Genomic DNA, 15,360 nt, shown 5'->3' with positions numbered 1-15,360 from the left:
AATGACTTTTCTCATGTCAGGATATAGATAAAATATTAATATACCGCCCAGCCCTGGTGTAGACAATCAATATATTATATAATAATCGATAACATGAGTGAGAAAGTGTCGTGAAACACCTTGTATTCTGATTATACAGTATATACTTTGAGCTGAAACATGTAAATAGAAGGATAAATATTCCATTGGCAACTTTGCCAACTATCATAATCAGAATATCTATTTTAGTGCCCATGTAAACGTATTTATTAACATGATAAATACTTAGTTCTGTGAGTGAGTGTGTGTTTGAATCCCAGTTCATGGTACTGACCTCATGTCTGCCTCCAGACCATGAACCGTAGTGCTCCATCTCCTCCACTAATTCGTCGCAGGCCGTCTGTGAGAGCAGCGGGAACCAGAAAACATCTGGACAGGGCTGCAGGTCACACACACACACATAAAGAAAGACAAACTGAGAATAGACTTCACAAACACCTTCGTCTGGAGCTGCACCGTCTAATGCGATACCCAGATACTGTATGTTCTAAGCAGATGTTACGGTTTTGGTGCGACATTATGTCATTCTTCTTTCTATCTTTGTCGACTCTATAGCTTAAACATGTGCGGTGGATACAAACCTCCTCCAGGTAGTTCTCTGTAAAGATTCGAGTGTAGTTTTCGTTGATGTACTTCTCCTTCCAGTCCTGCACAAAGAAAGAATTTCAGATTAGTGATCTTTTTTTATTTTTACTTTTCTGACACGGCATACCTCAAAGAGCTAATCCTCTCTCCTACGGCGCATGTCCCAGTGTGCCAAATACAGTAAATCAGTTAGTTTTAGTCATTATGTCAAAATCAAATTACACGTGTTATGCTTTCATTTTGACTAATAGCCTGTACAGATGACAGCTGCAGTGCTTAGCTTTGTTCTCTCGTCAGAAAAACAAGTATAAAGAGAGGTCATGATGACTCACCGTGGGGTTTTCATATATCTGCCACAGGTCGTTGTTGTAATGGGAAGTGTTGTAATTGGCCGTGGAAATGAGTCTCCCAAAGTCATGGCGGTTTGTTATGAACATGAAGAGTCCCTGCAGCAAGCGGTGAGACATCAAGTCAGTTTCACAAAAAACTCACAGGTAGCACATCTAAAAGATCTATATTGTTATAACCGTGATACATGCAGGTCTATCATACATAAATCCACTAAGTTGCAATTTTGGTACATGTTTATGACTTGAAAACTCTATAAAGGTTAGCACTGGTGTAGAACTGTAAAACAAAAAAAGAGTTACTTGTGGCAAATTACTAAAAGGCTTCATTTGCACACACAAAAAAAACCTCAAATCAACTGTGATTTAAGAGTGTGTTAACACACTGCAATCAATGGATAACTTGGAAGAGATCCAAAAAAAAAAGGAACAGGTGCCAAATAAATAATCTAGGATTATTTATGGGGAGGGGGGGCTGCAGGGGCATCGGTTGGGTTCAAGAACAGGAACAGGAAAGGGCGGGGGGGTGGTAAGGTAAGGTGAGAGGATTGGGAGAACAGGAATAGATGGGATGGGGTGCTGGGCAGTTTGGAACAAAGCAGGATCCAGGAATGATACTCCATAGTGAAGCATGAGGAGGGCACAGTGTATAGGGGAGAATCTGGACTCAGTATCAGACTAGGCTTCATAAAATGACACAAAGTTGATTGTTTAGGGATGGTTTAACAACCAATCGTGCAAGTTTACAAATTGTTTGTGAAAGCAATGATTTAGTCGATAATTGAAGACATGTTTTTGGAGCCGAGTCTGAAGTCGGTCGGTATTCAGAGGTTGCAGGTGGTTACAAGTGTTTGCTGAGTGGGTTTGGCTGTTCTCTGTAAAGCATCAGGACAGCAGGGGACTTGCATGTGGACAGACTTTCCGGTCTTCTTCCCCCTCCTCTTCCATGGAGGCGATTACAAAAAAAAAAAAACGAGCCAGAACACGTCTTTTTCTTTCTGACTTGGCAATGTCTGCTTTTAATCTCTTTCCAACCTCTCGTCTTGTTTTTGTCTGGATTTAGCAGCAGGGATGGCAACTCAATAATCAAAAAAATAAAATCAACAAAGCTAAAATTTGTTACATTCGAGTCTGCAAATGCAACGCTAGTGGCTTGTCAGTGCTAACCCATTGGAAACGGATGTTTCACAAAGCAGAATGATTAAAACAAATGGAAACCTTTGGGGGCCTGAGCATATGGAATGATTCCGGAGAAGGGGAGTCTTTTTCTCTGTGACTGGTCTAAAATAAAGCAGAAGCATCAGGTAAATAGGATAACATAAATCAAGTGTTTTCAGAGTAAGACACAGTATTATTTGTCACATACATTGCATCTTAGGAGGAGCCGGCATGAAAAAAGGAGCAAGATTCCCTCTGAAGCTGATGTTTTTTGTGGGTTAAATACAGGGTCAATGCAAGCGGGGGAAAAATAGTGTCAAACAATGCAAAGAGTTTGGATACGGCATTGTAGTTGCAGAGTGCAGGCGTTGTGTGTCAGTGACGTTAAAGGGTTAGCAAGATTCCAAAAATGGGATAGAAAAACAGAAATAACAGCGTTTGTCAGCCAGGCATCACAACTGGTTGCACTGTCTGTGGTCATTTGAAATAGACGGCAATATAAAGTGATGGATGACGGGACACAAGTGGAGCAAAGAAACCTTCACACACCATAAAGCAACCATTAACAGGAAAAGATCATGCCTTGATGACTTGATGACAGACAGAGACATTTCAGTTCACTTATACTTGCCCAGTTTTCCCTCTTTGGTTTCCGCGAGCTGTTGACTTTTGTCAGGGTTAACATTCATCGCATTTTCACTTTTACCCTAGGAATGACATGCTAAATCTTCACTCTATGTGAAGAGCTTAATATGCTGTCCGGATACTGACATAATGTTCATATTTAAAGGAAAACATGACTAAAATACAACAAATTCACATTAATAATACTGACACATAAATTCCTTAAAGATGGTGGCTGGGGCCTTCTTACCAGTTCTCTGGCATTTCTACAGTAACCCATATCTGGGTCCAGTTTCTCCAGAACAAAGAGGTTCCTCTCTTTCATTTCATTCCTCAAGACGCTGCCCTTGACAAGGTAAACATGTGCCATGAATGGAATGTTCCACACGCCCCTAGAAACAACAAGACATAGAGAGAGAAAAGGGGTCCTCACTTTGCTGTAGCAATGCTGGGGGATATTTTACATTGTGATACTTCCATGACTACAGGCTGTTCTGTTTGCCACGTTCCCCTGATCTGACTTTGCATATTCACCGCAGGGTGTGTGTGGGCAGAATGGCAATAGCTTCATCAACTATGGAAAAAGTGTGCTGTCATAGCAGTGCGATGCACCAATTTACCCAATAAAAAAAATCCCACTTTCTCACCCAACAACCCATGTGGGATGTGGCTACAGTAAAATGAGTTGTTTTTTTAGCTTTCAGCTTCTCCCTCTCTCGGGACGATGGTTCCTGACGCAACCCTCCCAGTTATCCATCCTTGGGACCAGCACTAGGAGCTTGATGTGGCCCGGGTTAGGGTTCGGGTACATTGTTGATACCTTGCTCAAGAGTACCCTAGCCCTTGACCTAGCAAGGATTTGAAACAAATCCCAATTCCCAAAACTGCGACACTAGGAATAAATTATTTTGGAACCATTCTCAAGGTTTGAAAGTGGAGACACAAATAATAAATAATGCGTAATGAACCATACTGTACCGCTTGGTGAAAATGGAACTCATGATCTGTGTTTATGAAAAAAGTTTGGATGTTATACTTCAATCTCTGTCATCACGAACTCCCACCATTGGTCCAGAGAGTCATACTATTACTGGACACCCAACATCCTCCACCCCAGACACCAGAACTAACCATCCCTGCTGGAGAAGCTGATGCTAGCGACCTCACTGCTGTGCTCCCTTCATGGCCTCGGGTGATTAAACCTGGGTTTCCACTGTGGTCAGTTAATGCTTATTCCTTTGCACAATCTGGGCGCTATTTCAGCTTATTTAAAACACATACAGAGTCAGTCCGAAGAGAAATGAATCTACAGGCTGCTATTTTTCATGGCTTTGATGCTCAGCGCTGACACCGCACAAATCTGACTGTAGCTCAATGACTCTGCATATGTGCATCTTATTGTTAATGGCTTAGAAATGGGATTGAGCACAATATTGAGAGTCATAAACAACACCTGTGTGTGTGTGTGTGTGTGTGTGTGTGTGTGTGTGTGTGTGTGTGTGTGTGTGTGTGTGTGTGTGTGTGTGTGTGTGTGTGTGTGTGTGTGTGTGTGTGTGTGTGTGTGTGTGTGAACCACAAATCTCGCACAGCCATGGCTGCGTGTGCCCCGACTTACATGCGTTTCCTCTGCACAATGTCGATGAAATCTTCAGAGCGAGCATAATAACCATCCAGACTCAAGGCTCCCCAGAAGTTGGACCACAGCTTGCCGTGACGAGTGACAAGAGGACCAATTATTTTTCTGTCGAGGGGGGAAGCAGGAGACAAAGCAAGAGAATTGGTAATTCTGTCAAAGTAGATAAAACTCAGTGACATCTCGCAGACGGCCGACCATCTAATGCACTGTGGATGCCCATGTGGTAAAGCCATATATGCTGCATCGAGGAGATCGGATCCTGTATATTGAAATCAGACCTGTATATCGTGCTTTTTATCCCTTTAGTCTCATGGCTCCCAAACCACAATTAAGGATTTTTTTTATATGATATAAAAAGCTGGGCAAGGGTGAAATATGGGGCCGTTGGTTGGTTGGTGTAAGGATGCATTACGGTAAGCAGTGGTAAACCGTCTTGGTTGAGAGACATTGGCGTTTTCCTTCCATGGCCTCTGTGCCAGTGAAGAATTCTCATGCTGTCTTTAAATATCCCCGAAATATCCCTTTTGCATGTGTCCAACAGGTCACAATATAATCCCAAAGCTACAATGACAGCTAGTTTGTGGGAAGCGCTTTTTCACAATCACAAGCTGCAGATGGGCGGGAAAACAAGTTAGCATATTTGTTTTTTGGATAATGTCAAGTGGCTTATGGTGGGGTTTAGTGCAATGGACTAGTTCACTGTTTCCATGTGGCAGGGCAAAAAACAGGAAGCCAGAGTGGCTTATTTTTAAACTTTCATCCACTCTGCTGTAATGTCCCTGTGGTTGTACCAGTTGAGGCATGGTTCAACGATCACAACAGCTACCAAGGAGGTCTGTTGAACGGCTTCCAGGGTTGCTGCTGCTGCTGCTGCTGCTGTTCCCGTTGCTGTGTGATTACCTGTTTTGCTCGATGAGGAGCTTCAGCGTCTGTCTGTTGGTGAGCATCACGTCAGCGTCGATGCTGAAGTAGTAGTCGCATGTGCTGTCCTTTCGGCATTCGTCCCTAATGAAATAGAAAACGCAGACGTTGGCAGGGGAAAGTGGTTATTGTTAAATCCGTAGCTGATTACAGTCGGAGAGATTCTTGGAAGTCATCGCCGCCAAAAGCTGAAATTTATCAGCTCCTAAGTATAAGATGTCAATTTTAATTGTAGACTCTGAGTCTCTCTGACTATCTTTAAGTCTCGGGTGAATAATGTGATTCAAAGAAGATTAGAGACTTCTCATAAACCTTAGACTTGTTCATTATAGGGATGTCCTGCGACCAATGTATTCAGGCTTACTGTGCATTTGATAGGATTCCTCTGATGAAAGCCTCACAGATTGAAATATCACTGTGACAACCGACTGTTATTTAACACTGAACAATGACTCAGAGCTCAATCTTGGCGTAAAACGGCACCTTTGGTGCTGCCATGCAGTAAATCTAATCACATCCACTCCAAAAATGGGTGTTAATAAAAGCCAGAAAAGTTATATACTGACCTGACACCATTCATCATATTACAGTAGATATACAATGCATAAAACATTACAGTTGGGATTAATACCCAGGAAACCACAGCGAGATCAATGACATTAACATTGTAAAATGATGAATGTGTCTTTCTCTTAACCTCCTCCTTTAACAGAAATCGTGCAAATTTTTTCCTTGAGGCTGCGAATAATGTGTGCCACCGGTGCCATAAAACTGGTCGAATCAATTTTGCTCTTCAAACCGCAGCTATAGAGAAATGACAGATTTAGAGAAGAGGCGGACATACATGGCCATGTTCCTGGCCTCCCCTTGGCTCAGATTTTCTTCTGGTCCCACAACCTTGAAAGTGTTGAACACATTCCTGTTCGCTTCCCAGAATTTCTGGATGTGTTTCTCGTGGTAAACCTCCTGAGGACGGGGAGCCAGCGTTAATGCATTAGCACTCAAATACGTGCAGTCGTGTTTGATAGAGATGTAAAGAAAGCAGCTGTGAGGACTCACGTTGTTGTGCACAAAAACTTTCAGTTTATCTTTGGGATAATCCAGTGTCAGCAGGCGCTGGAAGAATTCGGGAAGAAACGGAGTAGGCTGCTCAATGAACACTCCAACCCGCACATATGGATAGTCCTGTTTAGATTAGAGGAACGACAAATTATTACTCTTTCAAACAACAGGTCTAAGTAAAGCAACACTGTTTACCATAAATCATGAGTGATTTTAACATTTCACACTAATATAAACAAAGACGGTGTCAGGTAGTGCCCTTTCTTTGCTTTATTGACACTTAACTCACACTTCATACTATCTGTATGCTTTACAGGAATTGTAACTTCTAACTCAGACTGCCACGTATACTTCTTTACAGAGGACAGCCCATGCACATAATTATTGCTCAGCCGGTTCGGACTAAGATGACATAAAGAGACATGATGCAAGCGACCCACAGAATAGAGCCGAGGAAACATTTTCCCATGACACTCGGGGTCCAGCCCACGCGGTTCAGTCTGGACTCCTGATCCTCTTGACCAGTTCACAGCAAAAAGGTTTGGGCCAGGGATCAAAAGGAGAACAAGAACCATCTAATTTGCAAGTTCCACAAAGGCAGACACATGAAGGGGAAACTCGTGAACTGGGCCAAATGGAGTTTAAATTGTTACAGAAAGACAGTGACCAGACAGTAGAGGAATGGGAGTGGCCGAAGAAGCGTTTTGTTCAGTGAAACGTACGCTACAGTTGGAAGCAGCTTTCTGGCACAGTATCGGTTCTGGTGGTGTCGTCGCACGGTGTCTTTAGCGAGGATTAAACCCAGTCTTAAAACCAAAGTGCAGAGAGAGGAGAATGGCATTTTACCCTCCACATGAAAGAGCAGTGTTTCCACATGACCTGGTCTTCCACAAGTCTCTGTCCCAAACCAGAGCCTCGTGGTGAAATGACACGCCGACTCACTCGCCTATTATTGAGACGCAGTGCTGCTTTTTTTCTTCTTTGTATTTATTATGGAAGGTCGCTGAGAGCAACCTTCACAGACATCTCTTTCATGTTCCTGGGTTTGTATTGAAAGGTCTCCAGTTAAACTACTGAAGCACATTTATTTATAAAGTCGAGGGGAATTTAAGTAAACCTGAAAAGAATGTTTTAGCAGGAGAGTAGAACGATTTACGGTATTAATATTGTGCTATTTATGAGTGAGAAAACATGTTATTTAACTGCAAGGACACATTTTTGATGCACAAGAACAGGTTTATTTTTAACGCAAATGATAACAGAACGGAGTGAGGAACATTCTTGACTCCTTGAATCTCCTCGTGCCTACCCATGCCTTCTCTCTATATGTCGCCGGTCTTGGCTGAGCTCTGCAACACATTTTCAGCGTAACCACTATAACTTACTATTATGGATAAAACCAATACTGAGAAGCCCACTAAAGGCAAGCCTGGTCGACAGTGACACCCCTTTAAGTGGGCCCTTGTAAAAACCCCAGAAGCCATATCCTGCACCACAGCAGCGCAGTGCTTCCTCTTCCCCCTCAAGTCATTTCCCTGGCACTTAGGCTCCTTTAAAAAAGGGTCCAAAAGGACCAATGGGTGCATAACCTGTTATTGCTGGAACGGGAGTGTGTAGGGCACCGAGAGTCTTGCCTATCTGTTGAAAAGAGGGGCACAGTGGCGACCGTCTAGACGGTCACACCGGGCTACATTTCATCCCTTTTCTAAACAGAAAATCAGGCGAAAGACAAACTTTCCACCACAGAAAATTAAAAATGGACCAAAGAGGACAAGTGAAATGGCATCACTGGAAGAACTTACTTTTAACTCAGACAAGTCCACCATGTCGTCATCACAGTGGCTGCACCCGTGGTCATAGTTCCATGCATTGGGTACGTAGTTTCCCAAGTAGTTCAAGTACATCTGTAAAGGAACACATTCAGTGCAGGTGAACAAGCGGTTAAAAAGAAGGTCTTCAGAGGAGCATTTCCCTGTTGCGTTTGTGGAATATCTTTACTTGGAATATTGGATAGTAATATGGATAGTAAGGTTTATTGTGTGACTTGAATGACCAGGCACAAAGTCAGATCGAATGAAAAGTCGTTTTTCTTTGCTTTGATGTGCACAAAATCCAGAGTCAAGTGTCCTCACGACAACTTTTGATAAAATATGGTAGTTTAGAAATGGGGTGCACTACTGTGTTATGGTGGGGGTTCTCTTCATAAATGTTATCATATAGTAATCACAATCATAGCTGCTCAGTATTTAGTCTACAGTGAATGTTGTAAATTCACTCTAAACACATGATTTCCATCACTCTACTCTTTATGAAATCTCTTAGCAGATTATTTAAAAAGACAGATCATTAATTTGATTGAGCTCGGCGTGACGACTGGAAAATAATATTAAGCTAACGGTCATAGATTCAACTTGGGCAGCTTCCAGCATTAAGAAACCACTGTTAGGACATTCTGTGATCTACAATTTAAAGCCTTTCCTCCAGATGTTGAGGCCCCTGGGAGAAATGACTCAACAGTTTGGTGGGTTTGGTTCATTACCAAGGAAGACCAGAGTCAGGCAGCTGGTGGTGGAGCAAGATGTGTTAAGAGAAGGAACAGGACCAGAATAAAAGAGACACCCTGCTTTTTAGCTTTCTATACCCATTGCTCCACATTGAAAAATAATGAGGATACATTGTACATTATGACCTAATTTTGGCCAGAATTCCCTTCTCTGCTGAATTATGGGGTGGCTTTATGATTAAGATCTGGCAAGTAACTGAATGAATGACTGATATTTGGATAACAATCTATAAGAAATTGACCTGAAATGGAAAGAAGAGTTAAATAATTCAAATCCCAAAAGCTGGTTCCCGAATGAAGAGGATTAAATTACAAGTATCTATGCTCTGTGCCATAAGTAAGACTACATTACATGCGCACAAGGCATTCCTCACTTACTTTGGTGTTTCCGTTGCCATGGACAACCACTGGCAGGGAGTCGTATGCTGTGTTTCTAACTCTCACGCGGTCTGTTCCAAACTTGAGAAGCACTTCGTCTGCCAAAAGGAGGAACACCAGACATTTCAGGCCAGGTTATGAAAAGCGACTTACCACATGGTCAAGTGCTGCAAAGGTTTATAATTTTGCAGGCTGCGATGCCAGGAGTGCAAGTTCTCTGAAAAAAATGGAAGGCTAAGACGATCTTTCCCAGGAGTGTGGGAACCAACAAAGAGCACAGCACAGGTTTAGGTGAACTGCAGCAAAACGTGGTTTAATACCCAAGTTTTTTTTCCACTTCCACGTGCCAGTGTCAACCTGGGCTTTTAAATGACTGACTTTAGCATGTTTGACATAATTTTCACTTTGGCTGGAAACTAAAATATGGAAGTCATTTTTTGGGATTTCTCACCGACTGCTCCATTCAGGTTCTGGAAAATCTGGCACTTGTGGTCCAAAGTCATGTTAAGGGTTTGCTGAAAAACAGAAAAACAGAGACATTTGATACACAGTTCTGATATAGAACAGTGTGTTTCTGGAGGGAACTGTTACAATATACTTACTCTTTGCAAGGGATCCAAATATATTTTAGTGTAAAAGAGCTGGTCGTCGTCGTTGTCGTGGAGGTTCCACTGTGAAACTATTCTGTTGACGTACGGGGCATAGCCGATTATACCTGCAAGTAATTAACAGTGTGATTCGGCAGCACGTAAAGTGAACAAAGTATAGGCCCAGAGATGTTTACAAGGTCGTAGACAACTGGCATGCTCTTGTTGACAATTATACTGTTTTCTGTGGGCTTCATGGTCTAAACACTTCTAGCCTGGTTGCCTTACACAAAGTGTGATTTTTGGCCCAAATCCCAAGCACACAAGGAGCGAGCAGGGACTTTCCCCTCCCACAGTTTGTGGACAGCAAAGAGTGCAATAATGGTCAGTCAGAAAGCTGTAATCTATACATTATAACAGTATCACTGGCTTCTTTAAATGCACATTCACATGGCAAAGTCGAATGTGTCCTCATTTTTTTTCTTCTCCTCTGGCTCAAGGTCACTGACCACAGACACAGATTGCAGGGTTTGCCTGTGTTGTTGGTGTGTGCCATTTTGTATCCCCGTCATTTAGAAAAAAGCCTCAGACACTGTAAACAAGTCGACGGATAGGCATGATATAATCTGAGTGGCAGGAGCGCCAAAAAAGTTAAAAGCAAATCATAATGTTTCATGCGAGTCATTCGGTCAGTAGCTTGTCCGCAAAATGATGGCTTTACGACGACGACAGATCCTGGAAAATGTTGGGAAATGTATAGCGTTATTGTCTCAAGCCTTGTGGGAAGAAAGTCACTATGTTTGCTTAACTCTTTAGTGTCAGCCATTATTAGTTTGCTTAAATACTCAAACACAGGTATAGCCTTAAGTAGTGTTCTTCAGATTAGGGCTGTAACAATTACTCAAGTAACTCGATTACAAAAATTGCTGGAGGCAAAATCTCTGCCTCGAGTTTTCGTTTAAGTCCTATCTCGCACGTTATGCAACCTGTTCAGCGCGAAACAGCCCGTAAAAAGGCAGAAAATGTCCAAAGTGTTGGACCATTTCATGCTTTAACAAGAATCCAACAAGGTGCAGTGTAACCACTGTGAACTACAACCGGCGTACCACAACAGCACGTCCTCATTAATCAAAGAAGAATAGGTAGAATACTCGATTACAAAAACATTCGATAGCTGCAGCCCTACTTCAGATTCTTTGAAACATTCTCCCAATGGTCCCTTGGTCAGCAGTATCCATAGGGACACAGACAAAACCTACAATTTTATACAAACTATAGCACATTCAGGGGCGGCCAAGACAAATCCACAGGTCATGTCAATGACAATGAGTGCTAAAAACAGTCTCTGATCATGTCTGAGACAGCCCGGCTCCATCCAGTATGGGAGGTCAGACCAGTCTGAGGACCACAAGGAAAGCAGCAATTTCAGTGTCCTGCACGTTGGACAGGAAACAGCTGGCCCGTCCATTTGTGAATATACTGGTCCTTTTGTTAAGACATTTGCACATATGCAGTGCTTGTGTACTCACATCAGGTCTCAAGAAAAACTAACTAGGATTCAAAATCCCCCCCTCGTTTCTAAATCTGTTAATGATGAGACACAGTGACACTTCATCATCTCACCAGAACTTCCAGAATGCTGGCTTACAAAAAAATGTCTCCCCATTAAAAGTTTTTCCTTCCCACTATCGTTGAGCGCTTGCACATGGGGAACTGTCGTGCCTCTGTAAATAATCCCAAAAACACAGACTTGACCTGCTTTATATAATTGATCGTGAAAGCATTGTAAGGATTTGACAGAATATATATACATATATATATATATATAATATGAGGTCACAGTGAAATTATGTCTGGCAACTAATAAATAAACTAAGTATCGAGGAGGAGCAATGGGAGAACAACAAGGGTAATTTATCCAATAAAATTTCATATTCCCATGAACGGCCTTCTGTTGCATCATGTCTTGGACAGGAAATACCTCAGAGAGGCAGGTTACAGGGGAAAGTGTACTTCTATTTTACAGCACGAGATAAAAATTAGTGGTTTCATATTTAAACACTCACATCTGTCTGGTGCAATATCCTGCTACTAAATTTATTTATTTAACTAAGTATTAACACACCTTTATGTCGGCGAGGTTCAACAGGTCGAAATACTACAGAATTTCCATCATATTTAACATTTTTGGAAACCCACCACCAGAGTTGAGGTAGCGCTTGCCACTGCGGACAGATGGGTACTTGTCGGCGAGTCGTGTGTCCGGCCATACGAGTCCCTCTGCGGCAAAGAGCACTTTGTGATTGGCTTGTTGGAACTTCCTGAGAATCTCCTCTGGTCCGCCAGCAAAGATAAGATCATAGCTGAAAGGAGGGAGGAGCAAAGACAGACCATTAACATGTCATTTTGCTTGTCAGGTACATAGACGAAGCCTCCCACTTGTTTTAATAGATCGGTATCTTCATGTCAACAGTGGACATTGTTCATGAGTCAGTGTTAGTTAAGGGCAGCATTCCTGGATTGGTATTTTCAGTTATCACAACTATGTTAATGAAGCATGGCCTATACAGTTCTTGACCATTCCGGGGGGGGGGGGGGGGTCTTGTAGTGACATGTTTAAAAATGTGCTGTCATTCAAAGGACACATATTTTAAAATGTAGAAAACTCTAAGGCAGTGATTCCCAAACTGGAAAATCCCTTAAAGGCAGGAGTAGGGGGTAGATGGCTGGAGGACAAACGTCTGAGGTACAGTCCTGGTGAGCTAATCATCGACTGTAAATCTGTCTTCTGCAAGTGCCTTTGATTCTGTATATACATGTACTTGAGTACAACTTGAGTTTCCCCTTTCCATTTTTACAACATTTTACTTTTTTTTTTTTTACAGTCCCCCCCCCCCCCCCAAAAAAAGATTTTATAAGTACAAGCTCAAATGTTCACCAAGACCCAAGAGTCCTCTTATGGTCTAGCCTTTTACTGAAGCCAACTCCTGGAACTGACCTCTCATCCGAATCGGCACCAAGGTTTTCCTTGGCCCGTGGCCTCGTTCCTCCACAAACTTTTGTGAAGATCCATTAAAATAGTTGTTTTCCATAATGCTGCTAACAAACAAACAAAACCAGATCTTAACAACACAACAGCATCTGAAACGCCCCCCACCCTCGCTCACTGACCGGAGAGCCAACGGTTGGCCGAGCAGCGTTTTCGAGATGATTTACAACATATGCAGTTGGTCTGTGAGTTTCCTTGGCCGCAAACGCGGAGCAATAAAAGCTCAAAAAGCTGCACCGTTTAGAATAAAACTGCTCAGTCAACATTAATTCTGATGTACCTGTTCATCTGAACATACAGTATTATTATCCCCTACAGTACGTCACTCCTCTACCATCTACCTGCATCTACACCGCTTGAGTGAGACATGTCACGAGAGGGATGGAAGTCTAATGTACACACTGCTGTTTCCACATGTGGCTGACACATGTTCATGTGATGCCACTTGTTCACTCATCAATCTGTTACTGCTCCAGTTAAAAAAAAACACCACACGACAGAACATTCATCACAAAGTTAATTATAAGAAAAAAACCTGCCCTGGAACAAATTGGCTTGTTCTTTTTCCTCGTATTTGCTGTAATGAGTATGTGCTTTTTCATCTTAGAAGTGTGGTCTTTTGGTAATGAGAGCATTTGTAAACACGACCACATGAATTACGAGAAAACATGTCACAGTGTCCATTTAGTTTTTGTTGCATAAATGTATACAATTATTATCCATAGATTTATCCGTTTATCGTGAAGGAAGTAAATGCTTTTTAAACGTGGTGTTTTGAATGAGGCTTAAATGGTGTTGGTTGATGAACTTTGGGGAGTTCTAGGAGAGGCAAACTGCCATTTACTGTGCATTTGAGCGCATTATAAGGTGTAATATAAACAATTTTTATTGCCGTTGCCTTAGTTTTAGTGCAGTGCTGAACTGAATTAAAATGCTGTTCAAAAATCCTGAGTGGTTATTAACTTTTGGTTTCCTGAACCAATTTAATTAAGACTCCACTTCAATCAATAACTCTGAGTAGAAGTCAGCGTAGTGTTTACTGAATGTCCTTCTGCAAAAACCTGCTTTTATTTGTCTCAAGTACCGCCAGCAGTGAAAGGAGACATGTTTTTTTGCTCACATTTCTCTATGATCTGCATTTCAGAAAGTGAACTGAATGACTGAATCAGAAGCTGATCACTTTTAAAATCCCATTGAACGGCTTGTTATCTGTGACGTGTACCATACAATCAAACTAAAGGAAATACAATCCAACTGCCTGTTTCAGGGGTGTGATTACAGGTAGCCTCACATGACATGGTACAGTAAGTATCATTGTCTTTCTGTTCCATTTGAATAAAATATGGCCTGCAAGCCTGTTATTATTCTAAACCGCTCACATTAACCTCGGTAAAAGTTCCCATTAGCCTTGACAGCTTATAATTTAGCTCCCCCGCACGTGAAACTTTGCTGATGCTCTATAATAATGCCTTTGCAAGGGTGAGTGAGTGGAGGTAGCATCACTTTCCAAACAACTGTTACAGGCTGTGGTTGTTCAAAACTGTGACGCTGTGGTTGTCATTTCACACTTATAAATCTACATTGTAATAAATGATAGATAGATTTTTAGATTTTTAAGGACATTTCAAATCAATGCTAAATTAAATAAAACCACTGTCATCAAAGTGAACAGGGATTAATTTAGCCTTTCAGATTTACTTTGCAAAATCATACTGAAATACAGATTTGTATTGACTGAAGTGGTCTAAAAAAAACAAACACATACCTATCCACAGTCAGGACAACAAGATCCTCCAGGTCAGCCAGAGCCTCCATGGCTTCCTTTAGTAGTCTGACTTTTTGCCCTCCACCGATAGATCGACCTACGTCACCACCCTTCCACGCTTCTCCCATTCCCAACACCTGAAACATAAAAAAAAAAATGGTGGACAGGTTCTTCAGTCTTCCTCACTTCTCAGTCTTGATTATTCATTGTTCTTCAAAACCAGTTAGGGATTCCTCCAGTCAATAGGAGGAAATGTTTCTGGTTTTTTGAACTTTTCTAAATTCTAAGATTGGTCTGTCCATTAATGTCTTCATTCAAGAAAATGCTGCTCATACAAAAATGGGTCAGTTATGTTATCCTGTTGGTTACAACCAATTCCAGTTAAAAATATATATATTCAGCTTAGTAGCCTATCATAGCATTTGAAGTAATTCACGGGTCATCCAGCAGAGGGCTTTGAGTTTGTACTGACATATTTAAAGTTATTCAGACAAATAAAAAGCAATAGGTGAAGTATAATGTGCCAAATATTAGCCTCATGATTGAAATCAAGTGATTTTGAGGCAGAAAATAATGTTTAGGTTACAAGGTAGGAGATTTAGCTTTAACTATTTTAAACTTTTTATAAAAATTAAAATAAATCGGC

The 15,360-nt window shown here is 41.7% G+C and overlaps 1 protein-coding gene across 1 annotated transcript in view; it reads right to left on the bottom strand.

Annotated features, from left to right (window-relative positions):
• Window positions 1-15,360, bottom strand: part of plod2 (procollagen-lysine, 2-oxoglutarate 5-dioxygenase 2) — a gene marked incomplete at its 3' end in the record, with an annotated part of 29,744 nt that overhangs the window by 967 nt on the left and 13,417 nt on the right. The window contains exons 3-17 of the mRNA XM_083901514.1: window positions 14,715-14,851; window positions 12,100-12,263; window positions 9,916-10,028; window positions 9,765-9,828; window positions 9,314-9,411; window positions 8,175-8,276; window positions 6,370-6,495; window positions 6,155-6,276; window positions 5,290-5,394; window positions 4,369-4,494; window positions 3,004-3,145; window positions 2,190-2,252; window positions 957-1,070; window positions 621-686; window positions 314-418 (exon numbers count right to left, since the gene is read on the bottom strand). Coding sequence (XP_083757640.1) covers window positions 314-418; window positions 621-686; window positions 957-1,070; window positions 2,190-2,252; window positions 3,004-3,145; window positions 4,369-4,494; window positions 5,290-5,394; window positions 6,155-6,276; window positions 6,370-6,495; window positions 8,175-8,276; window positions 9,314-9,411; window positions 9,765-9,828; window positions 9,916-10,028; window positions 12,100-12,263; window positions 14,715-14,851 — 1,647 coding nt within the window. The remainder of the gene's footprint in view (window positions 1-313; window positions 419-620; window positions 687-956; window positions 1,071-2,189; window positions 2,253-3,003; window positions 3,146-4,368; window positions 4,495-5,289; window positions 5,395-6,154; window positions 6,277-6,369; window positions 6,496-8,174; window positions 8,277-9,313; window positions 9,412-9,764; window positions 9,829-9,915; window positions 10,029-12,099; window positions 12,264-14,714; window positions 14,852-15,360) is intronic.

This window comes from Microchirus variegatus (genome assembly GCF_963457635.1).
Source record: "Microchirus variegatus genome assembly, chromosome: 15".
Taxonomy (NCBI): domain Eukaryota; kingdom Metazoa; phylum Chordata; class Actinopteri; order Pleuronectiformes; family Soleidae; genus Microchirus; species Microchirus variegatus.
This window is presented reverse-complemented; position numbering and strand designations above follow the sequence as displayed.